This window comes from Macaca fascicularis, chromosome 2 (genome assembly GCF_037993035.2).
Source record: "Macaca fascicularis isolate 582-1 chromosome 2, T2T-MFA8v1.1".
Taxonomy (NCBI): domain Eukaryota; kingdom Metazoa; phylum Chordata; class Mammalia; order Primates; family Cercopithecidae; genus Macaca; species Macaca fascicularis.
The window spans coordinates 105,556,908-105,583,767 of NC_088376.1; the positions used below are offsets into that span (position 1 = coordinate 105,556,908).

The 26,860-nt window shown below is 46.1% G+C and overlaps 1 protein-coding gene and 1 long non-coding RNA gene across 14 annotated transcripts in view; one reads left to right on the forward strand and one right to left on the reverse strand.

Annotated features, from left to right (window-relative positions):
• Positions 1–482: 482 nt before the first annotated feature.
• The window catches only part of CCDC13 (coiled-coil domain containing 13), a 68,458-nt gene continuing 42,080 nt past the window's right edge, over positions 483–26,860 (reverse strand). For 10 of the 13 annotated variants that reach the window (XM_074031817.1, XM_074031815.1, XM_015445712.4 and 7 more), the window contains 3 exons: positions 9,616–9,770; positions 6,015–6,129; positions 483–5,474 (listed from right to left, as the gene is read on the reverse strand). In XM_074031817.1, the coding sequence (XP_073887918.1) occupies positions 5,315–5,474; positions 6,015–6,129; positions 9,616–9,770 (430 nt within the window). In that variant the 3' untranslated portion in view covers positions 483–5,314. Of the gene's footprint in view, positions 5,475–6,014; positions 6,130–9,615; positions 9,771–26,860 lie in introns of those variants that run through there. The other 3 variants (XR_012431049.1, XR_012431048.1, XR_012431047.1) reach the window with 2 other exon arrangements.
• LOC135969705 (uncharacterized) lies at positions 18,548–20,150 on the forward strand. Its single transcript, XR_010585098.2, has 2 exons — positions 18,548–18,685; positions 19,187–20,150. It is a non-coding gene; the product is annotated as an uncharacterized lncRNA (long non-coding RNA).

Genomic DNA, 26,860 nt, shown 5'->3' on the forward strand with positions numbered 1-26,860 from the left:
GTGCTTGTGGGGAGGCTCTAGGGGGTAGAAGGAGTTTTGTGACTGTGATCAGTCACAGGACAGCTCCTGGAGCCCCTACTGATCCTGTGACCCCGGCTTCAGGCTCAGCTGAGGAGGCAGGAGGGAGGTGCTGCTCCCCACCCACTAGGGCCCAGGAAGGGGAGAGATTGCACTTAGGCAGTGAGCTGCCTCCTGAGCATGCAGACACGCTGGCCTGGAGGACAGAAAGGAGACCCCCAACATACACACTCCACACAGGATGCAGAGGCCCGTGTCTGTGGTCCCGGACCCTGAGAAGCATGAATGGTGACTAGTGCACAGTGTGGGTGCTGGGTTAGGGCTGTGGTGGGTAATGGGCACTAGAGAGGCCAGCATCAGGGAGGAAAGGATACCTGAGCCAGACTTCAGGGTTAAGGAGGGCTTCCTTGGGGGGCAGGGCGTCAATGGTTGTTAGGAGTAAGTTAATCATAGTAGCCGGGACGTACATGGATTAACCTTTTAATTTCACCACAGCCCATAGGGAAGATGTTGCCATTGTCCGCAGTTGGGAGAAGAAGAACCTGGCACATGAGGAAGCCAAGTAATTGGACCAGCCCTGTAAGCTCCTGGCACTGACTGCCCTGCAGGGGCGACAACCCCGTGCACCCACAGTGGGGCCCTCACGAGGCTCAAAGAAAATGGCTCAAGGGAGCAGACACGGTGGTTTGACCCCAGAGTTAAGAACACAGGTTCAGCCAATTTACTTGAGCCTGAGCTGGTGTACCCCACTTCTTAGGGTCTCAGATCCTCAGTTGTAAAACGGGCATACCGCTGGCCCTGGCCCTCACCAGGGTGGCAGGGGGCATCCGGTGACTCACTCCATGACAAGGGCCTTGCTCATAAACAGAGGCTATTAGAGAGCCACAGACACCCTGACCCCCAGAGGCCCTGAGAGGCTGGATTCACACTCAGCAGTGAGGCCTTCCCCGGGTGACCCACAACCAGCAGGGTCTGCAGGGAGTGTGGTGTGTGGAAATGGCAAGAGGGGTGGAGGGCTAGGGAAGTCCCATGGATCTGTGACTGGACAGCCTGAGGCCAGTTCCACTGTGTCTGAGGCGGGTGGCGGGGGAGGGCACCTGGCGAGGCCAGCGCACTCGACAGACAGGAAACTGACTGAGCTAAGACCAGCACTTGGTCCTGGGGCCGTCCCAAATGCCACAAGGGCCACTGGGAAAGATATGGCGGGGAGTGGGAACAATTCTCTCAAATCTGAGTCCCATTTCAATTTTTAAACTTTCTTTGGTTGTTTGTTGCTCAAAGTAAAAATGCGAGGAAAGTATCCTGTGTGTTTGCATGTATATATGCAACTGTGTTTTCTATTAGTTGTGTGTAGAGTCTGTGTGTACGTTTTGTGTTGTAGGTTGTTCATGGCATGTGTTTGCTGTGTATGTGTATCCTGTGTATTGCTTGTGTGTGCACATGTATCGTACATATGTGTGTATATGTGTGTTGTGTGTGTGCAAGGCTCAGGGATATAAGAGAGTCAGTGTATGTAAAGGCACACCTGTGGGGAGAAGGTGGGTAGGCAGACTTCTTTGTGCTTAGGGCTGGCTGTGGGCTGGCTGGGGGTGGGGAGGAGAAGCTTCTTCTGGCCCCTGGATGTGGGGGTCCAGAGGAGCACACCCACTGGAGGTCACCTTGCCCTGGGCTCCTGGGAGCAGGGGAGGGGCCCAGTGACAGTGTAGTGTGTTTAAGCCTGAGCCAGGCTGCAACCCTGCCCAGCTCAGCTGTGGTGCCCCAGAGGCCCCCACGGGGACAGTGGCCAAACTACATCCACAGCTCAGCCAGGCCTCACCTATCAGTGCTGGAACCTGAGCACCAAGACCCACAGCACCTGCCTGGTGTGTGGCAGGGAAAGCCCTCACGTGAGGCAACTCCACCGCTTAACTCTTTACTTGCCCCTGCCCCTCAACCCGCCAGGGCACCTGCACTCTCCCCTCCAGCTGCCTCCTCGTGGCTCTGGCCAGGGCCCTTAGTGTCTTATCCAGCACACCTGTTGCCCACCTGCCTGAGGGATAGGGAGGTCATCCTCAGGGTGCCTGGGACAGACAGTGCTACCTAGGAGTGGCACTGGTACTCACCTGGACAGACCAGCTGCCTGGCTCTGTACCTGGCCCACCTGGGTTAGGTTTCTCAGGGTCCCTATCTTTGACCCCTTTGACAACTTCCTTCCCTTGAAAATCCTTCTCCCAGGCTCTCCCCACCTTCCCTTTGCCCCTCCTTGCTCCTTTGCCTTAGGGAGATGTGAAGGACACAGGACTCCCTGACAGCCCCCTCTCCACCCAGATCTGATCAAGGAGGCTGGGAACTTGGGAACTGCCACAGGGATGGGGTGGGGATGGTGGGGGAAGCCCTGCGGTGCTGCAGCCCGGTCTTGCATCCTTCCCCACCCAGCTCCATCATGGCTTTTCCCACGCCTCTGACTGGACTGGAAACTCCCTGAAAGGAGGAAGAAAGTCAGATTCACCTCCAGGTCCCTCCCGGGCCTGGAGAGGCTGGCATGCTGTTGGCACTCACTGACTGCCTGATGGCAGACTGGCTGGATGGAATGGTGACCTGTGACCAGTCTGTCTCTCTCCTCAGCTGACCTGAGAGTTCCTGGAGGCCAGGGACTGTGTTTGCCTCACCTCGGCACCTCTGTGCCTGGGGTAGAGGAACTGCTCAACAAGTTCTGGTTGAATGAATAGAGGGAACACTAAGAGTGAATAATTATTGAGCACTTACTGTGTGCGAGCAGCTGCTGTAACCATTGGACACTTTTTATCTCAATGAACCCTGCAGAGGGTTCCAATGAGGGAATGGAGCAGACCTGATCATCAAGCTGGGCGTGGGGAGGTGCCTGGTGGCAGGTGCCAGAAGACATGACAGGGACTCCTGCACATGGCACCACAGCAATGCTGTCAAGGTTGCCTGTGGAATCTGAAAACTGAAACACTCGTCTTTATACCCAGAGTTGGCCAAAGCAAGACACTAGCAAATCAGTTAACCCAAAAATGTGCAAACAAGATATCCCATGCCTGCCTGTCTGCAGTTTTTCTCTCCTCTCTCATATAACTCTTGTTGAAATCAATCTATAGATACAGGTTCCTCGTACAAAAATAAACAGAGAGCTAATAATTACCGAAAAGTCTTTGGGTTATTCTTTGACATATATATTAGTAGCAGCCCCCTCATAGAGGATTCTATTATTGTCTGCATTTTATAGATGAGAATGTGGAGGATCAGAGAGGTTAAATAACTTGCCCAAGGCCACACAGCTGGTAAGTGGGGAGAGAAGTATGCCCCAGGCAGCCCCACCTGTCCAGACTCCATGACCTGATGCTCCTTCCTGTCTCAGGCCTAGCCGAGGAAGGGCAGCAGAGCCACCCTGAAGTGGCTGGAGTGTGGGTCACGCCATCTCTGCACTTCCCTGAGGTGACCTTGAGGAAGGACGGCTGGTCCTATGCCTGCTTTTCACTCCCTGGAACTGTGCTGAGGCCAGAGCCTGTGCCCCACATACTCAGATCACCGTCTGGAGCTCCTCAGTACCTGCAGGAGAAGGTGCTGACTCGTTTGTGTTCAGACTGCATCTGGCCCGCCCCTCGCTGTCACACACTGTCCCCTCCCAGCACAGACCCTCTCTCTCCTGGCTCTCTGCCTGGCCATTTTCCTTCACAAGGAACCAGAGAAAAACTCTTCCTTCCCAGAGACCCTTAGGACCCCATCAGAATCACCAGTTCATCCTGGTGGCCTTTGCTCTAACTTGCTGTGGGATCTCTAGATCCGTGTGACCCCATGCAGGGTCAGGGGCTCCCTGAGGAGTAGGGGCCAGCTAGGGTCCCTCCATAGCCCCATCCCCAAGGAAGGGACTGAGAAGACAGGGTCCCAGGAGCCCCAGTGGCTTTTCCTGGGGAAGGGGGTGTTTTCACAGTATGTGTACCTGCATTTGTGTGTCACTGCACAAGCAACACACAAGTGGCTATGTCTTCACATGTGGGAATGTGTGACCACATTCACATGTGTGTGCTCATCTGCACCTGTGTGTCCATGAGTGTGCACACATGGAGGTGCCTGTGTGCACGAACAGCTGCATGCTCCTGAATTGAGGTATTTGTGTGTATCTGCATCTTTGTGTGGGGCTGTGGGTGCACGTGTGGCCAAGGTGTCTGGGGTTGGGGTGCATGGCTATGAGTGACCTTCCTTGGGACCACTCCTTCCTGTAGCTATAATTGCATAGTTACAGCTGAGAAAGGGCAACACTGTGACAGTCATGTAGAGGTCTGCGGATCTTAGGGTCCCTCTGCAGCAGCCCTCCCGGTTCACCATGGCGAGGGAGGTGCACCGTACCTTCGACTGGAGCCACTACCTCAAAACCCTTCTGCCCGAAGCTCCAGCCGAGCCCTACCTCGGCCCTCTGCCACCAGCATCCATCAGCTGCAGTCTTGGTGAGCAAACGAAAGTGCCTCTTGGAGTGGCTGCCTAGGGGTGGGGTTGTCCAGTGGTGAGTAGGTGCACCTACCCTGGGTGATCTCTGAATGGCAAGACCCTGGTTTTGGGGTCAGGTAGACTGCAGTTAAATATTAGCTCAGCTTCTTTCTGTGAACCTCAGTTTCTTCATCCGTCAAATAGGACAACAATCCCCTGGGTTATTAGAGGACTGAATGGGGTCAGGTTGCCACAGTAGATGCTCACTCACTGGGAGCTGCAGTGATTATGAAAACACTTATTATTATTACAAGTCCAAGGGTCCGCACCTGAGGAAGTGTCCTGAGGAACGGGCTGACAAACTGGCTGAGAGCAGAGTGCCCCAAGTCTGTGTCGGGTGTGGACGGGCGGTAGATGGAGCTGGGATGGGGGTGAGGGGATAGGGTGGGGCTGAGTGGCATGGGGGATGTGCCCAGTTAGGGTAACAAAGGGCTCTCCTGTGTGTGAAGCCATGGGGACATCCAGGGCTAGTATCTAGGACGAGGGCAATGAGCACCTGCCCGAGGGACTGCCCATTCACAGCCGGCTTGCCGCCCCAGAGCTCTCGCCTCTGCCAGTGGGCCACTGGGACTCCCCGCTGCTGTAACCCAGCCAGCTCAGGGTCTCCTGCAGTGTCCCACTAGGGCTTCTCTTCTGCCTTCCTGGCCTGAGACATTGGTTTTGGTCATCCTTAAGGAGCCTCTTCTGGTAGAAGTGGTTGAGCTGGCTGCCCTGGGCTGGCTTCCCGGAGCAGATGGAGTTCTCAGGCAGAGTCTTTTCCTCTCAAGACCTGAGGCTGCCCACCCGGCCAGGCCGACACTGGGCTGTCATCCTATTGCTTATCTGTCTTCTGCTGCCGCAGGGCCTGCAGGAAGACGCTTTTCACCTGGCCCAGGATCTCATGGTACATCCGGAAGTCTTCCTCCTTTCCCCGCAGGGCACTGCCCAGGGCAGCCTTTAGCATTTCATTCTCCTCCACCTGGACGGCCAGCCTGGACCACAGGAGACAGCACTCAGTGTGGCTGGAGCTGCATGCAGGTGTGCGTGGGTGACAGAGGGCCCTGGGTGGCTGCCAACATGGCTGCTCTTCAGGTTCAGGCTTCCCTCTGACCCATCCCCTCCTCTCACTGACTCTTGGGGGTACTGTGGATTCCTCTCTATGGGCCTGGCTCCCTGCAGTGTAAGCTACCTCAAGGCCCCTTACAAATTGAGTTCTAATTTGTAGAGGTTCCCGTCTTTCCCTTCCCATGGCTGCATGGGATCTTAACAGGTTTAACTTAGTGAGAAACTGGGTTCAGTGATCCATGCTTGATAAAATTTATATTGGACTATGGGTCATTGGAGTTTGGGCTGGGCCCTCTGTCCTCTGAAGGCCAGTCCCTGAATTGCAGGCCTAGAACCCATGACCAAGCAGGACCAGCTTCTGGCCAAATGAGTCAAAAGTGCAAGGGGAGGGACACAGTCCCCCCGCCCATGGAGGCACCTCCACCCAGACAACCCTACCCTTTCAGGAAGGTGGGGCAGGGGAGCACCTGGTTGTCAGCTCTTCCATTTGGGATTCCACGGGCACATCGGAGAGCTGGGCAAAGGGTGGGTCCTTCTTCTCACTCCCGGTTGGGTTTTGCCTGGTGTTAGAGGTGGGCAGACCTGTGGGGCAGTAGCAACCACTTTCTGTGAGGAGGTCACAGCCCTGTGCTAGCACCCTGCTTCTCCTCCCCGCATTGCCCACTGCCTGCTCTTCCACATGGTGAAACGCTACACCGCCTTTGGGGTGCAGGACAACTCTGAGCTCTGCCTCCCTCCGAAGCCCTCCCTGATGCCTCCTCTGCATGCCTCTGCCCCTGGCTTTGGCCTCTGCTACAGCCCTGACTCTGCCCGCTCTGTATCAAGGTGGTTCCTCACCACCCTGTCTCCATCTCTATACTTTACAAGTTTCTGGTAATTTGTTTTCTTTTTTTCTTTTCGTTTCTTTTTTTCTTTTTCTTTTCTTTTTTTTTTTTTTTTTTTTTCTGAGACAGAGTCTTGCTCTGTTGCCAGGCTGGAGTGCAGTAGCAAAATTTCGGTTCACAGCAATCTGCGCCTCCCAGCTTCAAGTGATTCTCATGTCTCAGCCTCCCGAGTAGCTGGGACAACAGGTGCCTGCCACCTGCCCAGCTAATTATTGTATTTTTTGCAGAGACAGGGTTTTGTCATGTTGGCCAGCCTGTCTCAAACTCTTGGCCTCAAGTGATCCGTCCACCTTGGCCTCCCAAAGTGCCAGGATTACAGGCGTAAACCACCATGCCCAGCCTGGTAATTTGTTTTCAAAAAGAGAAGGCAGTTGAGCCTGAGGTCTGGCCTGCAGGCTGAGCCCGAGTCTAGGTTGTCACTGTACCTGATGCCTTCATACCAGTGGTCCCCATCCAGGCCATCAGCTTCATACTAGGAAGCAGGGGATCCAGGGCACTGGAGTTGAGGGGTACAGAATGCTCACAAAAAGGAGACAAAGCGGCTGGGGGAGGCGGGTAGTCCCAGCACTCTGGGAGGCCAAGTGGGGGCAGATTGCCTGAGATCAGGAGTTTGAGACCAGTCTGGCCAACATGGTGAAACCCTGTCTCTACTACAAACACCAAAAAGTTAGCCGGGCATGGTGGTGTGCACCTCAAGACTAGTCTTGTGTAAACCTGTCTCGTTGCTGGGGAGGCAGCAGAGTGGCTCTGCCTTCTACAGGGGCTAGACTGAATATTCTTCAGGGCCTTTCCTGGCTCCAGGGGACACCGCTAAGCTGTCCTTGGCTTATTCTGACCATTGAGCACCTCCACATCCCCAACTAGGGCTGCCCTGGATAGGAAACTGCTTGTTCAGCCTGATGGGATTTTCTAAGCCCTGTGACACAGGGAATCAAAAACAGAGCCTCGGCCAGGTGCGGTGGCTCACGCCTGTAATCCCAGCACTTTGGGAGGTCGAGGGGGGCGGATTATTTGAGGTCAGGAGTTCAAGACCAGCCTGGCCAACATGGTGAAACACCATCACTACTAAAAATACCTAAATGAGCAGGGTGTGGTGGCGAACCCCTGTAATCCTAGCTACTTAGGAGGCTGAGGCAGGGGAATTGTTTGAACCAGGGAGGTGGAGGTTGCAGTGATCTGAGATCGCGCCACTGCATTCCAGCCTGAGGGACAGAGCAAGACTCTGTCTCAAAAAAAAAAAAAAAAGAGAGAGACAAAGCTCAACTGGTGGCGAACTTGGGCAAAATCAAAATCACAGCATCAGAAAACCTTGGTGCTGAAAAGGCCCTCAGAGGTGGTGTGACCACAGTAAATCAGTTGGCATCAGCAGACCTGGCTTTCGCCCTCTGCTGAGAGGCCTCGGGCAAACAATCACCCTCTCTGAGCTGGTTTCCTTAGCTGAAAAAAAGGGATAATCGTTTCTGCCTCTAGAGCCTTGGCAGCCTCAGTGAATTCTATTTGGCCCTCAAGGCCCTGTGTGATCGGACCACTCCAGCCTCCCTGTCTCCGGCTCTTCCTCCAAGCCCCCAGCTAAGTTTCCATGCACCAACACTTGTTCTTCCCTCAGGGATCTGCAAGCCACATCCCCTCCCCGTTCCTCCATCTCTGCTCAGATGTCTAGCTCCCCGCAACTGGAGTGAGACTGCCACGGGGGACTGAATTGTAAATCCAGCCTCCTCGTTTTACAGATGGGCCAGGGGGAGGCGGGGAGGTGGCGCTCTGCTCACCAGAGGGGCAGGATTTTGCTCATGTTACAGGCCAGTAGGCAGCAGAGGCCACCTGGACACTTTCCCTCAGGCAGCTGCCCTCACTGTCCAGCACAGAACAAAGTGACTTGCCTGCTGTGGCTTAGCTCTCCCTGGTTGGAAGTCCTGCTGCCCTGCAGGAGGTAAGCCCCAGCCTGGAGAAGCCACACTCCTAGGGAACATATTCCTTAGAGTCTAGGAGGGTCAGCAAGGCTAAGCCCCAGGGACTCTTCCTTCCCAGCCTGGATTCGCAGAAGCTCCTGGCCCCGCTGGTGGAGGAAGAGAAAGCAGGTGGCCTCAACCCACTATTTGTGCCCTACTTCTGGCATACCCTTCGGAAACATTCTGACCTCATCTGGGCTGAGCACTGAGACCAAGGGTCTGACCATCCTTGGCTGGGGAGGGGTTGGGGGGCTACTGGGATGTTGAGAGAGGGTGCAGTGGGGGCAGCAGCACCTCCACTCCAGAGCCTGGAGGGTGCTGGGATGGGTGGGATGGGAGGTCCAAGGGAGGCAGGCCCAGCCCCTCCGCACTGGAGACCCTTCCTCCCTGGGAGTCAGCCGTCCCAGAAGTGGCTTCTGGCTCTGGCATCCTCCAGCTTGCCCCAGCCCCACAAGATGCTGTTGCTGCTGGTCTGAACACTGCACCTTGAGAACCACTGTGTTAGAGTGATAGACCTTTCAGTTAAGGACAGCATTTCCCAGCTTCCCTCTGCACCTGGCTATGCCCAACTGTCTGGGATCTGGCTGGTGGGATGAGAGCAGAAGTGACACATGCAACCGTAAAAGGTAAGGAGAAGTTTGTCTCCTTCCCTTCTCCCCTTCCTGCTGCTGATGGGAAAGCTCAGGCAGTCATTGTAGACCAGGAGATGGAAGCTGCATGTTGAGAACAGTGGAGCCACAAAATAGAGGGAGCTTGGGTCCCCAAACCTCTGGCGAGGCTACTTCCTGCTTATATCAACTTGACCGCTGCAGGAGGCAGAAAGGGACTCCTCCCCTGCTTCAGCCACTGTGGCTTGGGCTGCCCCAGTAGACCAGCTGTGCCTCATGATCACTTTTAATGAATTCAGCTCAGGATAGAGGGCTGAGGGCTGGGGGTGGGGGTCCAGAGGAGGTGGTGGCTGGGGGCATTCAGCACTGCCACCTCATGCTGAGGGCTTACCGGTGGGAAGGCCAGGGCCACATGAGGCAGTGGAGCTCTGGGGCTCCTGCTTCTGAACAGGATGCCCAGGGAAAAGGACACCCCGCAGCGGGGGCAGGCAGAGCTCCACCCTGATGGAGGCTCTGCCTCCCACACGCTCACACACTCGCTGACGGGCTAAACAGTGCAGCTGCCTGGCTCCTCTGTTAGCAGCAACACTGCCCCATCCGCTGCACTGAGACTCCTGCCCTGGCCCCTACCAGCTTTCGTCCTGGGGGCTGCTCTCTGGGAGGCCGATGCCTTCCCTGGCTCCAGGCGTATCTTCTCCAGATGTTGCTCCAGCACCACGGTGCGGTGTCGCTCCTCCTGCAGCTTCCTCTCTGACTCCAGGAGCTTGCTGTTGCTCTCCTCCACCCTGGTGATTAGAGAGGAGGGGATGCCACATGACCTGGTAGGCAGAGGCAGCCCCCACCCCACTTGCTCAGGCCCTTAGAGAGATGGGCACATCTTACATTGGTGGTGATGGGACCTCTTCATTTTCATTGCAGTAACACAGGAACATGCATTTAAACACCATACGGTTCTCTCCAAGGTTAAAATTTAAAAATTATCAGCCCACTCCCAGCCCCATCATTCCCAATTCCTGCTCTCCAAAAGCAATCACTTATAAAACTTCTAGCTGTTTCTTTTAACATTTACTGCCATATTTCTACAGACGCTTATGTTGCTATTTTTTAAAGGTTTAAATATAATCTTTTGACTTCCTGTCATGGAAAATGAGAATTTAGTTTTATTTTAGTACTCTCCCCCTACCAAACAGAATCACCTCTACACATTTTTGGATGAATTGATATTAGGTGGTGTATCAGTTTTCTATCACAGCTATAAGAAATTACCATACATTTAGCAGCTTAAAACAACACAAATTTATTATCTCACAGTTATGTAAGTCGGAAGTCTGGCAAGCTCACTGGGTTTCTCTGCTTCTGGTTTCACAAGCCAAAATCAAGGGGTTGGCTGACCTGGGCTCTTATCTGGAGGTTCCGGGGAAAATCCACTTTCAGGCCCATTCAGAGTGCTGAGGGAATCCAGTTCCAGGTAGTTGAAGGACTGAGGTCCCTGTTCCCTGCAGGCTGTTGGTCAATTTCAGCTTCTAGGAGCTACCTTGCCCCCTCCATCTTTAAAGCCAGCTAGATACCCTTATCACGCTTTGAATCTGTACCCTCTCTGACTTCCTCCACAGCATCTCTCTGAATAATCCCAGATGGAGATATTTCTCTGCTTTTAAGGGCTCAAAAGATTAGATTGAGCCCACCAGATAATCCAGGATAATCTTCCCATTTTAGGGTCCATAACAATAATCATATCTGCAAAATCTCTTTTTCATGTAACATAAAGCACTCACAGGCATAACAGCAGGGAGCAAAGGGCATAGACACCAAAAGCCTGTCTACATTAGGACAATTAGTCAGAGCCGTGATGCACAGTGTCACATGTCCTTTCTCATTTAATTGTTTGCTTTTCTTGGAGTTAGTGATTATCTTAAGCTTATCGTTTTGTTTTCTACATGCCTGTTATAAAGGTTATTTCACATGAAGCACTTGTCTAATCCCACTGGAGCTTGAGCTTAGGTCCTTCCTGTGGCTAGGTGTGTCATGTCAGACTTCTATGATACTAAAGGTTCAGTGAGGAAGCCGGAACTCCCTGAGATCTAACCCAAGCCAAGAGTTATATGCACACCTGCAAATTAGAGGGGCAGCCTTGAAACTGGAGGAAGTGATCTTTCCACCTTGGTGAAGGTCAAAAGGAACAGAATGGCAACAATTCTGAACAGTATACAACTACTAATAAAAAGCTGTATAGTAACACAGTACACAGCTACTAACACATATTTAAGCATATCCCTTGAGATTTTATTTGCAAAAGCAAAAACCCAAAACAACCTAAAGGCCCATCATCAGGGGACAAACAAATAAATGGTAACATATTCATACTATAGAACGTGATAGAATATGATAGAACTGTGCTGCCCAACACAGCGACTGCCAGGTTCATGTCCACATGTAGCTATTACAATTAAAGTTCAGGGGCTGGGCGCGGGGGCCCACATCTGTAATCCCAGCACTCTGGGAGGCCGAGGTGGGTGGATCACCTGAGGTCAGAAGTTCGAGACCAGCCTGGCCAACATGGTGAAACCTCATCTCTACTAAAAAATTTTAAAAAATTTAAAAAATTAGCTGGGTGTGGTGGCATGCTCCTGTAATCCCAGCTACTTTGGGAGGCTGAGGCAGGAGAATTGCTTGAACTAGGGAGGTGCCGGTTGCAGTGAGCTGAGATTGTGCCATTGTACTCCAGCTGGGCAACAAGAGCGAAACTCTATCTTAAAAAAAAAAAAAAAAAAAAAATTAAAGTTCATGCCATGCATGATGGCTCACTCCTGTGCTTTGGGAGGCAGAGGTGGGTGGATCACTTGAGCCCAGGAGTTCAAGACCAGTCTAGACAACATGGAAAAACCCCATCTCTGCAAAAAAGTACAAAAATAAGCCTGGCATGGTGGCACGTGCTTGTAGTCCCAGTTACTTGGCAGGCTGAGGTAGGAGGATCACTTGAGCCTGGGAGGCAGAGGTTGCAGTGAGCCAAGATCGCACCACTGTACTCTGGCCTGGGCAACAGAGTGAGGCTCTGTCTCGACACAAAGAAAAAAAAATAAAGTTCATGAAAATTGTATAAAAATTCAGTTCCTCAGTCACACTAGTGATATTTCAAGTTCTTAAAAGCCACAAGTGGCTAATGGCAGCTGTATTGGTCAGTACAGATACTGAACAACTCCATCATCACAGAAAGTTCCACTGGTCAGTAGTGGAGTGCGTTAGTTATCGTGAGAGTGGGTTTCTGATGAAGGATAACTTTGTCCCCACTTCAAATCTCCCCATGTCATTTCCCTTCTGCCTTCCACCACGGGATGCTGCAAGAAGGCCCTTGTCAGATGCTGGCAACTTGATAATGGGCTGTCCAGCCTCCAGAGCTGTGAGAAATAAATTTATTTTCTTTATAAATTACTCAGTCTGTGGTATTCTGTTATAGAAACACAAAATGGACTAAGACACATCCTTAGACACAGCTGGGTAACATACCTGAACTCCAAGATAAGGAGAAAAATCTTATAACAACAGCACAGCTAACACTTTTTTTGAGTGCTTTCCACGTACTGACTACTGTGTTAAGGCACTGCATCAGCATTATTACGTTTAATTCTGTAAGTAACCAAGAGATGTACTAATATTACTTCAAGAAGACAGAAAATCTAAATTTGAAAAAAGGTTGTCAAAGATCTACCTCCAAAACAACACAAAAAATCAGGTCAAGCCAGGTTCTCAAGAAAGTTTTATCTAACCTCCAAGGAACCAATCATTCTTGCTATTCTGACAATTCCACAATATAGAAAAAATAGATGGCTTCCTATAAGTTTATAAAAAACTTGATTTCACAGTTAATAATAGGGTAAATGTATTAGTACTGCTGCATAACAAGTTACCACAAACGGTGACATAAAACAACACAAATTTTCCAAAAAACATAAAGAGCTCCTACAACTCAACAACAGGACAAACAACCCAATTAAAAAGTAGGCAAAAGACTTGTGTTTCTCCAAAGAAAATATACAAATGGCCAATAAGCACACAAATAGATGCTCAACATCATTAGCCATTAGGTAAAAGCAAATCCAAATCACAAAGAGGTATTATTTCAAACCTACTAGGATGGCTATAATTGAAAGAAAGGAAAATAATAAGTGTTGGTGAGGGTGTAGAGAAATTAGAACCCTTGTACACTGCTGGTGGGACCATAAAGTGGAAGAGTTTTGTGGAAAAGTTTGGTGGCTCCTCAAAAAGCTAACCATACGCTGGGTGCAGTGGCTCACGCCTGTAATCCAAGCACTTTGGGAGGCTGAGGCAGGCGGATCACGAAGTCAGGAGATCGAGACCATCCTGGCTAACACGGTGAAACCCCGTCTCTACTAAAAATGCAAAAAATTAGCCGGGCGTGGCATCGGGCGCCTGTAGTCCCAGCTACTTGGGAGGCTGAGGCAGGAGAATGGCGTGAATCCGGGAGGCGGAGCTTGCAGTGAGCCGAGATCGCGCCACTGCACTCCAGCCTGGGCGACTGAGTGAGACTCCGTCTCAAAAAAAAAAGGAAAAAAAAAAGCTAACCATAAAATTACCATATGATCAAACAATTCCACTTCTAGAATTGAAAACGAGGACTCAAACAGGTACTTGTACAGCAATGTTCTTGTAGCATTATTCACAATAGCCAAAAAGGTGGAAACAATTCACGTGTCCATCAACAGAAGAATGGATAGACAAAACGTGGTATATACACACAATAAAATATTATTCAGCCATAAAAAGGATTGAAGTTCTGACATATGCTACCATATGAATGAACCTTGGAAACACTGTGCCAAGTGAAATAAGCCAGACACAAAAGGGTAAATATTGTATGACTTCACTTATACAAAATATCTAGACTAGGCAAATTCATAGAAAAGAGGTTGTGGTGGCTCATGCATGTAATCCCAGCACTTTGGGAGGCTGAGGCGGGTGGATCACCTGAGGTCAGGAGTTCAAGACCAGCCTGGCCAACATGGCAAAACCCCATCTCTTCCAAAAATACAAAAATTAGCTGGGCGTGGTGGTGGGCGCCTGGAGTCCTATCTACTTGTGAGGCTGAGACAGGAGAATTGCTTGAATCCGGGAGGTGGAGCTTGCAGTGAGCCAAGATCACGCCGTTGCACTCTAGATGGGGTGACAGAGCGAGACTCTGTCTTAAAAAAAAAAAGTAAAGAGGTTACTAGATGCTGGGCTTGCGGGGTGCGATATGAGGAGCTATTGCTTAATAGTAATAGAGTTTCTGTTTGTGGTTATGAAAAGTTTGGAAATAGTGATAATAGTTGCACAGTATTGTTAATGTAATTAATGCCACTGAATTGTACACTTTTAATGGTTAAAATGACAAATGTTTGGTGTATATAGTTTACCACAATTAAAACATACATACACCACACAGATTTATTATTTCACAGTTTCTGTAGGTTAGAAGTGCAAGGTTGGCTTAGCTAATTTGTCAGTGTCTTACGTTGCTGAAGTCAAGGTGTCAGAAGGAGTAGCTATCTGATCTGAGGCATGGGATCATTTTCCAAGCTCAATCAGGTTGTTAGCAGAAGTTAGTCCCCTATATTTGTAGGACTGTGGTCTCCATTTTCTTGCTGGCTAATGACTTGGGTGGCTGTCAGCTCCTAGATTTTTCTCCTTATTCTAGAGTTCAGGTATGTTACCCAGCTGGGCCTAAAGGTGTGTCTTCGTCCATTTTGTGTTGCTATGACATAATCCACAATCATCCACCGCCGTGTTGTTCTCTCCAAAGCGTAGTGGTTTTGTCAGAGGCGTTAGAACCAGAGCAACTCCATCTTAAAGAGGAGCTGGGTGAAATAAGGCTGAAACCTACTGGGCTGCATTCCCAGAGGGTTAAGGCATTCTAAGTCACAGGATTGAGATAGGAGGTCAGCACAAGATACAGGTCATAAAGACCCTGCTGATAAAACAGGTTACAGTAAAAAAGTTGGTCCAAACCCACCAAAACCAAGATGATGATGAAAGTGACCTCTGGCTGTCCTCACTGCTACACTCCCACCAGTGCCATGACAGTTGACAGGTGCCATGGCAATGTCAGGAATTTACCCTGTATGGCCTAGAAAGGGGAAGCATAAATAATCCACCCCTTGTTTAGCAAATCATCAAGAAATAACCATAAAAACGGGTAACCAGCAGCCCTGGGGACTGCTGTGCCTGTTGAGTAGCCATTCTTTTATTCCTTTACTTTCTTAATAAACTTGCCTTTGCTTTGCGCTGTGGACTCGCCCTGAATTCTTTCTTGCACAAGATCCGAGAACCCTCTCTTTGGTCTGGATCAGGACCCCTTTCCTGTAACATCTTTCTGGTGGCCACTGAAGGGACTAAAGTGAGGAAACCGCCACCTCAAAGGTTAACTTTGGGTAAGTGTTGGGTTCCTGTAACATCTTCCTGGTGACTACGGAAGCAACTATAGTGAGGAAACTCCTGACCCAAAGGCTAACTTTAGGTAAGTGGTGGGATCCAGTAACATCTTTCTGGTGAACCACAGAAGGGAGAACACTGAGGAGAACCCCCAACCCAAAGGAAATAGACTTCAGCATTGATTGGACGACTTTGGGTAAGTGGGGTGCATTAACCTGAGTAAAGGATGGGATTGGGTTAGAGGCCCAACTTAGGGGAGTTAAGAGTCTCTCCTAAGACAAAGTGGGTTAGAGGCCCCTCTTAGTAAAAAAACAAAGACGCTTGACTGACCTTGGGTTAGAGGCCCAACTTAGGAGGGTTAGAGTCCCTTCTAAGCTGTAGGGGGTGAGCGGCCCCTCTCAGTAAAGTTCCTCTGGGTAAAGTCCCTTTCAGCTAAAAATGAGTTTGGCACTATGGGATGTTAACTGCTATTCTCTTTGGGTTAATCTGTCTTGCACTCTTTGCAGATAGCCGTGGGTGACAAGATTAGGCACGTACAGGACTGTGGGACATGGGGAGCTTTTTCTTCCCTAAAAGGGAAAGCTAAGAGCTGATGGGACTGCTGGAAAAGATCCCTTCACTACTGACAAGCAGCCGCCTGAACTTTTCAGTGTCGCTGCAATGGGTGGGTCTTTCTCTGGCCTCTCTTCCCCACTCTGCCTCAGGCAATGCTTTCCTCTTTCTCTCTCTGTGCAGATTGGTAAAAGTCATTGTTTATCTCCTGTAGAGTTTTAATTAATCGGAAAAAGGATTTGTGAGGCTAGTCTTAAGCTGCAGCGAATCTGGTGTGCTTTATGTGTTTTTCTGTATTGTTCCGTCATAAGGAGGGGTACCGTATGATGGAACACAGGTTTAGGACACCCATAAACCTGCTTTTCAAGACGGCCCAGCAAACTGGTCAGTTACAAACTTTGCTGCAGATCCCTGAAAAAACTGGATGAGGTTTCCTTCTTGTCTTGTAAATCCTTGGGAGCTTGACCTTGTAACCATGTGGCTATGCTTTCTCTTTTCACAATGGCAGCCTGGGTTCAGGGTTCAATTTCCAGCTCAGGGGATGAGTCCTTTATCTTCTGTCTGTATTTATATGTATTGTTTGTGTGATGTTTATACATGAAAGAGCTTTAACTAATTGGTTTGAAAATAATAAGAGCTTAAATATTTTATCAGAAAAGTAAAAAACATAATGTCTTTTACTTCATATGACTTAAGTAATTTTGGGGAAATAAAAAATTTTAAAGATTATTGGTAAAATAAAAATATCTTCAAAAATGTAAACATTTAGTCTAAATTATGCAGGTCAGATATTACATTTACTAAATTCTTTAGGATCATAAATTGCTTCTTTGACTTTTGAAAATTGTTCAATTTACCTACTTTGGAGCATTAGATTCTACATAAGGCCTAGGGACATGTGGAATTAGCCATGCCCCCTAGCTATGCAAAGATGGTTATAAAGAAAAGAGATTTTATGTAAGAAAGGATGTTGCATGGTAAATTCTTGTCTTAAAGTAAAATGACTACTTGCTTAAAAGAAGGAAATTTGGCCGGCGTGGTGGCTCAAGCCTGTAATCCCAGCACTTTGGGAGGCCGAGACGGGCGGATCATGAGGTCAGGAGTTCGAGACCATCCTGGCTAACACGGTGAAACCCCGTCTCTACTAAAAAATACAAAAAACTATCTGGGCGAGGTGGCAGGCGCCTGTAGTCCCGGCTACTCGGGAGGCTGAGGCAGGAGAATGGCGTAAAAACCCGGGAGGCAGAGCTTGCAGTGAGCTGAGATCCGGCCACTGCACTCCAGCCTGGGCGACACAGTGAGACTCCGTCTCAAAAAAAAAAAAAAAAAAAAAGGAAATTTATGCAAGAAATGTTGTATAATTTGAAGCTTGTTAGGCCTCCTAAATGCTTCGTAAAATGCCATTATGACTCCTAACTGTATGACTTACCTGCTTTACAGCTAGGTTAAGGCCTGGGACACATTAGAAGTTAGACGCTAGAAAGAGTCAGACCTTATCTGCACTTCTGTTTGCTGTCCTAGGCTCCATACTAGTACATAATTAAAATCCCAAACTTACCAAGGTTTTCACCAAAAGTAAAAGTTGCTAAGAGTTGCCACTGTAACATGTAACTGAGACTACTGAAGAAACAGTTTTACATGCAAGGTGTGTAAAGAAAGTGAAATGTGTTTTTGGTGAAAAATTATAAGAAGTCATGGGAATGTGGATTTTTCTTGCCTAGATTAAAGGTTAAAGGATTGTTTTAAGTTAGAATAAAACTAAAGGTTTAAGCAAATGGTGGAAGGTTTGTGAAAAGTTAATTGTAAAAGAAATTCTGTGTGTGAACATATTGACTAAAGTTAAAGGAGTATTATTCAGTTTTTCCATCAATTAAACATTGGAATAAAAGCACAACAGGTTTTTTCTTAGAGCAAAAACCTGCCTATGATCTCTTTAACAAAAACTTGTAAAGGGTTATACAAAGTTTGTAAGAATCTTACCTTATGGTGAAACTGATTAAGATTAAATAAATTTATCTATAAGGTTTTATTAAGAATTGGATTTGACATCAATAATGCACTAATGCAACAGTAAGATTTGGCTTATTTGGTATAAAAATCATATAGAAAGCACTGTCAAATATGAAATAGTGCTTGGCTTTCTTTGGACAATATTTGTATAAATGTGTTACAGGTATATGTTCCAAAATTATTTTTAAAACTCCTATAATTCTGATAGGACTTAATGTATGTTATTGATAATTATTACATAAAATCATGTGTGCCACAGAGGTAACCAAAATTTCCTAGTCAATTGTGCGTTTAATAGTCACTGTCCTAAGACTTTTTATCATCCACAATTGTTTTCTTGTTTTAATCATCTTTAGAAGGTGGTTTATAATCAACTACAGGATTTTGACAGATGTTCTTAAATGGAAGTTTCTGATAACTTTGGAAATTGCAACATTAGAATAGAGGAAAAAACTTTCAGGACTTGTGGAGAGCTGAAATGTTCCTGAATATCAAACAGAAGTTAACTGCATGTACTAAACTGTAGAAGTCTAAAGTTATCTTTTTAATTTTGTTTAAAATGTTGCTGATCCTTTGCTTTGTTTTTCAGAGTCAAGGAAACTTTTCAGCTGTTTACAGCTTTTAACAATTGAGTAAAGTATACTCCTGTGAACAAAATTTGGAACATATTTGTTTCTATCTATCTGATTTCTCCAGAATTTGGAAACTATGTGTGAGTATTCTTAACTTATGGCAATGCAGTTATTTGCATAAGTGCAATATGAATCTGTTTTCTTTTGCAAGAGGACACAATTGGAGAAATTGGTTATTTTACCAAAACTTTGATTGGAATGGTGTGCTTTCCTTTAAGGAATCAAATTTGACTCATAGAGCCAATAAAAACCCCTTGGGCAACTGACCTTGTTTATTCCTGTGAACCAACCAGTGATCTCCGACTGCTGCTCAGAAGAAACACGAGAGATGGGTCATGTAAAAATCTGGATCAGTATTCTAATTCTGGGCATGTATTGGAATTGGCTAGCAACCCCATATCAGCTTGGTTCCAACAGTTGGCCAGTTCATGGAAAGCATTCTACTTTAGTTTACTTGAGATAATTTTACTTATCTTGCTTTACTGTTGTGGAATATATTGCTGTTGTACTCTTTGTAGAGGAATGCAGGATGAGTTTCTTACTGAATGTTTTCTTAAATTGAACACTTATTAATCTTCCAGATACTACATTTTGTTGGACTCAAGAGTTATGAATGGCCCTCACCATACTGATGCTTTCTGACTGAGCTCCTCACTACCCTGAACACAAGAGGGAGGAATATCATCGCCCCATTCAGCCTGGAGAAGTTACAAAAGATGGATCTTCATCCCTCTGCAACCCTAAGGATTAAAAGGGATGGGGGAAATGTCAGAGGCATTTGAACCAGAGCAACTCCATCTTAAAGAGGAGCTGGATAAAATAAGGCTGAAACCTGCTGGGCTGCATTCCCAGAGGGTTAAGGCATTCTAAGTCACAGGATGAGATAGGAAGTTGGCACAAGATACAGGTCATAAAGACCCTGCTGATAAAACAGTTTGCAGTAAAGAAGCTGGCCAAAACCCACCAAAACCAAGATGGCAATGAGACTGACCTTTGGTTGTCCTCACTGCTACACTCCCACCAGCACCATGACAGTTTACAGATGCCGTGGCAACGTCAGGAAGTTACCCTATATGGTCTAGAAAGGGAAGGCATGAATAATCCACCTCTTGTTTAGCATAACCATAAAAATGGACAACCAGCAGCCCTGGGGACTGCTGTGCCTGTGGAGTAGCCATTCTTTTATTCCTTTACTTTCTTTCTTTTTTTTTTTTTTTTTTTTTTGAGATGGCGTCTCGCTCTGTCACCCAGGCTGGAGTGCAGTGGCAGGATCTCAGCTCACTGCAAGCTCCACCTCCTGGGTTCATGCCATTCTCCTGCCTCAGCCTCCTGAGTAGCTGGGCCTACAGGCGCCCGCCACTACGCCTGGCTAATTTTTTTGTATTTTTAGTAGAGATGGGGTTTCACCAAGTTAGCCAGGATGGTCTCGATCTCCTGACCTTGTGATTCACCCGTCTTGGCCTCCCAAAGTGCTGGGATTACAGGCATGAGCTACCGCACCCGGCCTATTCCTTTACTTTCTTAATAAACTTGCTTTTGCTTTGTGCTGTGGACTCGCCCTGAATTCTTTCTTGAATGAGATCCAAGAACCCTCTTGGGGTCTGGATCAAAACCCCCTTTCCTGTAACAGTTTGCAGGAGAATGTCTTCAAGGCCAGTAAGAAAATGATGCTTCCACTCTGGCTTCCTCTGTCTCTGACTGCTAGACTCAGACTAAAAGGACTCATATGATTAGGTCAGGCCCACTCAGAGAGTCTCCTGTTTGATTAACTCAAAGTCATCTGATGAGTAAACTTACATAGCTCTGCAAAATCCCCTTTGCCATGTAAGTTAACATAATTGTGGCAATAATATCCTACCATATTCACAGGTTCTGCCCACGCTCAAGGGATGAGAAGTTTATAAAGCATGTATATCGGGGGTGGGAATGTTAGAATTCTGCCTACCACAGTAAAAATAGAGGAAAAAAGAAAGAAAATTAAATTCAATGGTATTGTAAGAGAGTAACACAACATAGTTCCAAGAACACTAGCACTGTAAGATTCAACATCGGAATTAGGTTAAAGGAGAAAATCATGTAATCCTTCCGATAGATACTGAAGAAGCATTGGTAAAATCAGTAGCTATTCCTGATTTTAAAAACTCAAAGTAAAATGAGAATAGAAGGAAACAACACAATAAAGTATTTTAAAATCAGAAACTAATAACCCATCAATAGAAGAATGGCAAATAAATAATAGTGGATTATACAATAAAATATTCTGTAACCATAAAAGGAATATGTACTGACATGAGAATGCAATATACTAAGTAAAATAAGTAGCAGAAGATTATGCATAATATATAATCTAATTTAAACATTTATAACAAATTAAACATTTAAAAACAAATAAATACAAGGATAATATAATTCAGCCACTGGACTGAAAACAAAAAGGAATATGCAGCAGCTATTGACTCAACTGTGGGGGAGGGGTTTCACTTTTCTGTTATGAATTTCAGTAATGTACACATTTTGTTTAACTCCATTTATAATAGGGGAAATAATAAACCAACAGCAAAACATCATATAAAATAGCAAATCGCATTGTGAATTCCCACGAAATTTTAGGAATAAGCAGTCTCTTGATTTCTGTCCTTCTCCCCCATAATGTGCCTTCCATATCTCAATAAATGTGATCCTCGCTCATGCAGTTGCTTAGCCCAAATACCTGGGGGTCACTCTTGCCTTCTCTTTCTTCCTCATCTTCAGCTTCCAATCTATCAGCAGGCTCTACAGCTTTTCCTGCAAATATGCACCAAAACCAGCTCTTTCTTCGTCCTCCACCCCTCTCCAGACCTGAGGCTGCTCCTCCTGCCTGGGATCTACAGATGTCTGTCAGCTTCAAGACCTCTAGGACCCTTCGGTATTCTGATTATTCTCTTTTGACCAATCGCTGGTCTCACTGATTTTCTTCAATTGTTAACGGGCCTAACTCAGCTAGATCCTAATTTGTCAATGTCTCTGACTACGATTCTAATAGTTCTCCAAACTCATGTGCATCAATCTCATAAAATTCCAAGTATTTTGAAAGGTTTACCTTTTTGCTTCATAATTGATTTTCATTGTATTTCAAGAGTCTGACCAAAGTGACCCAATGCCAATGTGAAGTGAAGAATATTAAATAGTCAAATGATGAGTGTTTTTATGTTAAAAATTTTGCTTTCATGGGGTCTGTAACTGTGGGGATGCTGGTAAAAAATACTCGGATAAGGAGGTTTCCCCCTACCTAAGAATCCTAAGAATGAATTTAGCACAGTGACACAAAATCTTCATGAAGACAAACATACATAATATTACACATTATATACATAATACCATTTATATAATACTAAAGTGTTCTTTCATAAGTCAAATAAAAATATAAACAACTCTAAAACACGTGCAACAGCATGAATAGGTAGTTAAAAGAAAAAAACGTAAAAGTTATGTGGAAAAGAGAGTATACTTATTCTCACGTTTGGTCATAGCAAAGCAGATCAAAACAAGGAGATCTTAGCACTCCTTTGTTAGCTTGGCAAAAAATGTTAAAGATTAATAAAACTTAGTAACTATGAGGGTATGGGGAAAAATAGTTCACATTACTGGTAAGAATGTAAATTGATTCTTTTAAAAGTCAATTTGTCATGATTTGTGAACATTTTAAATGTGCGTATTCTTTGATTCAGCCATTTCATTTTTAGGAATTTGTGATACAGATATACTCCCATAAAAATGTAAAGATGCATTTAATGTGAGTCTATACAAATACAAAAATTAGCCGGGCATGTTGGCATGTGCCTGTGATCCCAGCTACTCCAGAGGCTGAGGTGGGAGGATCACTGGAGAACAAGAAGTCGAGGCTGCAGTGCTCTGTGATCACACTACTGCACTCCAGCCTGGGTGACAGAGAGACCCTGTCTCAAAAAAAAAGGACTAAGATAATATCCATCTACAAGTTCAGGAAAGTAGTAAGGAAGCCTGTAGTCTATCAGGGTCTTGGGAAATGGGGAGGAGGGGAGGAAGCACCAATCATGTGAAACTGAAACACAAGGGCAGCATTCATGTGTTCAGGAAATCTACACCAATAAATTAGCATAAAGTACCAATCAGAGACCACTGAAACCCTAAAAGCTTCACAGAAACAAATGCAGAACACCTCCACAGAAACATTGTCATAACCTAAGAACTCCTACAAGAAAAAAAGCCCCACTGAAGATAAGCTCATAAAAATCACAAAAATCGAAACCACACAAGGAAATAATTTCCTACAAGGGGAGAGCCGACAGACACTACTTAGGATCCTAAGTGAAGATAGTAGAAAACTCTAAGGGAATAAGTTCAAAATTATTAAAAGGAGAAAGGCAAAAATCGTAATGAAAGAACAAATGCTATAAGAAAGAGAACAGGAGGGTTTTTTCGTGTTGTTGTTTTGTTTTTGAGACAGAGGTGTTTTGCTCTTTTTACCCAGGCTGGAATGCAATAGTGTGATCTCGGCTCACTGCAACCTCCACCTCCCTGAAGCAATTCTGCTTCAGCCTCCCGAGTAGGTGGGATTACAGGTGCCTGCCACCACGTCTGCTAATTCTTGGATTTTTAGTAGAGATGGGGTTTCACCACGTTGGCCAGGGTGGTCTTGAACTCCTGACCTCAGGTGATCCACCCAACTTGGCCTCCCAAAGTGCTGGGATTACAGGCATGAGCCACTGCACCCGGCCGAGAACAGGAGCTTTTACCGAAAAATACAGTTATCAAAATAGGTTTCATGGTAGATGAAGCACAACCGAAGATATTTAGTGATCTAGAAGACTAATTTGAAGAAGTCACCCAGAATTCAGCCCAAAATAGTAAGGGTAAAGAGCTGTGGAGGAAAGAATAAGAAAGTCTAACATATACTGATTAGGAATTTTAGATTAAAAGAATAGGGAGAATGGGGAAGAGGCAATATATGGATAGCAGTCCTTATAAAGTCCTTGGATTGAAAAAGAACACTAACTTCTGAGTAGAAAAAAATTACATATTACATATTTACATATATTTACATATGTATACTTTACACATACATATATACAAAAATACACACACATATTTACATATATATGTAAAGTCACACATATATACATATATGTAAATATATGGGCATATTACATATACATGTATATATACACACACACCTAGACACATCACAATGAAATTTCAGAGCGTCAAAGACGCGCTAACAAGCATCGGAGAGAAAGGACAAATCTATTAAGGAATGACAATAAAACTGATAGCAGATTTCTTTTTCGCAATAGTAGATGATAAAAAACAATGGGATAGCCTCAAAGTGCTGAGAAAAAATATCCATCTATTTAGAATTCTATGCCCAAATTTATCTTAAATTGTCATTCAAGATAGGCAAAATAAAGACATTTAACAATAAACAGGCCAGGCATGATGGCTCACACCTGTAATCCCAGCACTTTGAGAGGCTGAGGCAGGCAGATCACCTGAGGTTAGGAGTTCAAAACCAGCCTGGCCAACATGGCGAAACCCCATCTCTACTAAAAATACAAAAATTAGCTGGGCATGGTGGCTCACGCCTATAATCCCAGCTACTCAGGAGGCTGAGGCACTAGAATCACTTGAACCTGGGAGACGGAGGTTGCAGTAAGCTGAGATCATGTCACTGCACTCCAGCCTGGGTGAGAGACAAAGACTCGGTCTCAGAAAAAGAAAAGAAAAATAAATAAATAAAATAAAATAAAAATAAACAAATACTCAGAGAGTTTACTATTTACATGGCCTCACTGAACTAAAGGGCATCTCAGTAAGAAGGAAAGCGAACCTAGAAGGAAGACTGAGATACAAGAAGTAACAGTGAGTGAAGACATTTTCAAACATGTTGGCAAAAGGAAACGAATATTGACTATTCAATATTCAAGACTTACTTCGGAGGGTTTAATTTCAGGGTTTAAAAAAAGAATGTGGAAGAGAAATATTAGGAAACAGTAACATGAAAGGCACAAACGGAGAAGTCAAAGTTAAAACATTCTAAATGGATTCTTTTGCTTAAAGTGATAGTAACAAAACCAACTAACTTTAGATTGGTGGGTTTTATGTTAAAAGTTAAGGGTGGCCACTAAAAAAACAGAGATAGAATGTCTAACTTCCAAACTTGTAAAGAAGTCAGAGAAATAAAACTTGATCAGTCCAATAAGGAAAGAAAGGAGAAAAAAGGAACAGAGAAAAATCATGGCAAATAGAAAATATTAATTAAGGTGATTAAATAGTACCAAAATCAAAATGGGTTAAACGATACTGTTCAACCACAGAAACTTCCAGATTAAATTTAAGAACCAAGCCGACTACGTGCTTTTTAAATAAGAGACCTATTTAGTGACTTTTGTCATGGTGAACTAACCAGACTAGCAACTCCTATTGTAAGTAACTAGAAAAATGGATAAAATGTAAGAACGAACTTGTTTTCAGACAACGGACAACAGGGAGACACACACTGGATACAAGATTTGAGCAGACACACACTGGATACAAGACTTGAGGAAAGGAAGGACTTGAGATCTCCCACAGCCCTGGCTTTCTGCCTGAGGCACTTTCCACTGCAGTGTGGGGTGGGGGCAGGCAGGCAGGGCACCGCAGTCTCGCTGGGATGAGCACACAGGATTAGGGAACTGGGTGGGGGAGGGGAACTGAGGCAGCTGGAAATTGTAGGGCAGAGTAGAGGAGAAGGGAAGCCAGGCAGAGAAAGACCTCCCTGGTACAAGACTGGGACAGACGCTGTAGATAAAGAAAGGAGTAGATATTGAGAATCTCTGAGAAAGGAAGGCCCTGTACTTTGGGATATTTAAAACATTAGTTAAAACATTTAGTTTTAATTTAAAATGGTTAATTTGGTTTAATTGGCCAATCATCAGTTTTGACCAATTTAGTTATAACTAAATGGTTTTAGTTTAAAACATTTAGTTTTAAACCAAAGAGATTTGAGAGAATTGAGTGCAGAACGTGCTTGGGTTCCCTTTTCTTCTTACAGCCCAGGGAGTTAGCAATAACCTCAATGAAAAAAGGCGACAGGTCTTGGTTGATGGGCCTGGCACAGCCTCACAGAGCCCCCAACACCCCAGAATGACACAGAGTCCAGGAGGAACCCAAGGACCCAAAAAGGGCCAGCATATTCTCAGACAGAGAGTTGCATGTACGTGACTGGGCATGAGTACCTCTTTACAATTCATACCCAGGTGCCTTGCTTGCCTCACCCCAATCCCAGCCCTGCGTGAAGAGGCCCTGGAAATGAGATCTCACATGGAGACAGAAGCCACATGGAGGAGAACTGAGGCATCCCTGCTGAAGTGCCAGCTGCATGAGACCAGTGAGTGACCCCCAGTTGACATTATGTGGAGCAGAATTACCCAGCCAAGCCACAGAATCGTGAGAAAGCACAAACCATTGTGTTTGAAGCCACTAGGTTTGGGATGGTTTGTTATGCAGCAATAGCTAACTGAGTCACCTTTTTCACACACCCCCAAACTCAGATGTAACTCAAGAGAAATGAGAGAGAAAGCCTGCACTGAGTATGTTTCTACTATTTGATAAAGACTTGTACTATCCATTATATTCCAATTATAGAAAAAGAATGAATGTTGCTTTCCTCATATACTTGAGTATGTCTGAAATTCACATCTTCCCTGTACTACAGGAAAGCAAAGCTGACTACTCACTATTTAAGTAGCAGGCATCCTTTGTTTTGTCCTTCCCTGCACCCCTAGCTCCTTCTTTTGCTCTCAGTACCCCCGTTTTCCCTTTGGCAAACTACCCTTCCTGCATTCTGTGAGCACCCGGAGGAACTTCAGTCAGAGTGCCCTCACGTGTGGGGTGGACACCGGCACAGCATTGGCCAGTTCAACCTTCTCTCCCAGAACCCACAGGCACAAGAGCTAAAAGTCATTTGGCCGTGCCATTTCCGTGGCCCAGGGAACTGCCCAGGGTTTCCTGCTACTCAAGATGCCTGCACCTTCCCAGACTCCTCTCCTGCTCTCTGCATTGGAGTCTGCTAGTACCTTCCAAAAATCTGCCTTTCACTGAATTCAGCCAGAATTACTTTCCATTGCCTGTCATCAAAGAGCCCTGACTGATACATGATACGGCCTGTTAGGGCAGAAACTCACTGGTGTGCTTAATATTTTTCAGTGTGGAGGTCACATGGTTGAGCCATGTGTTGGCCTGGACACCTGCAATTCTTG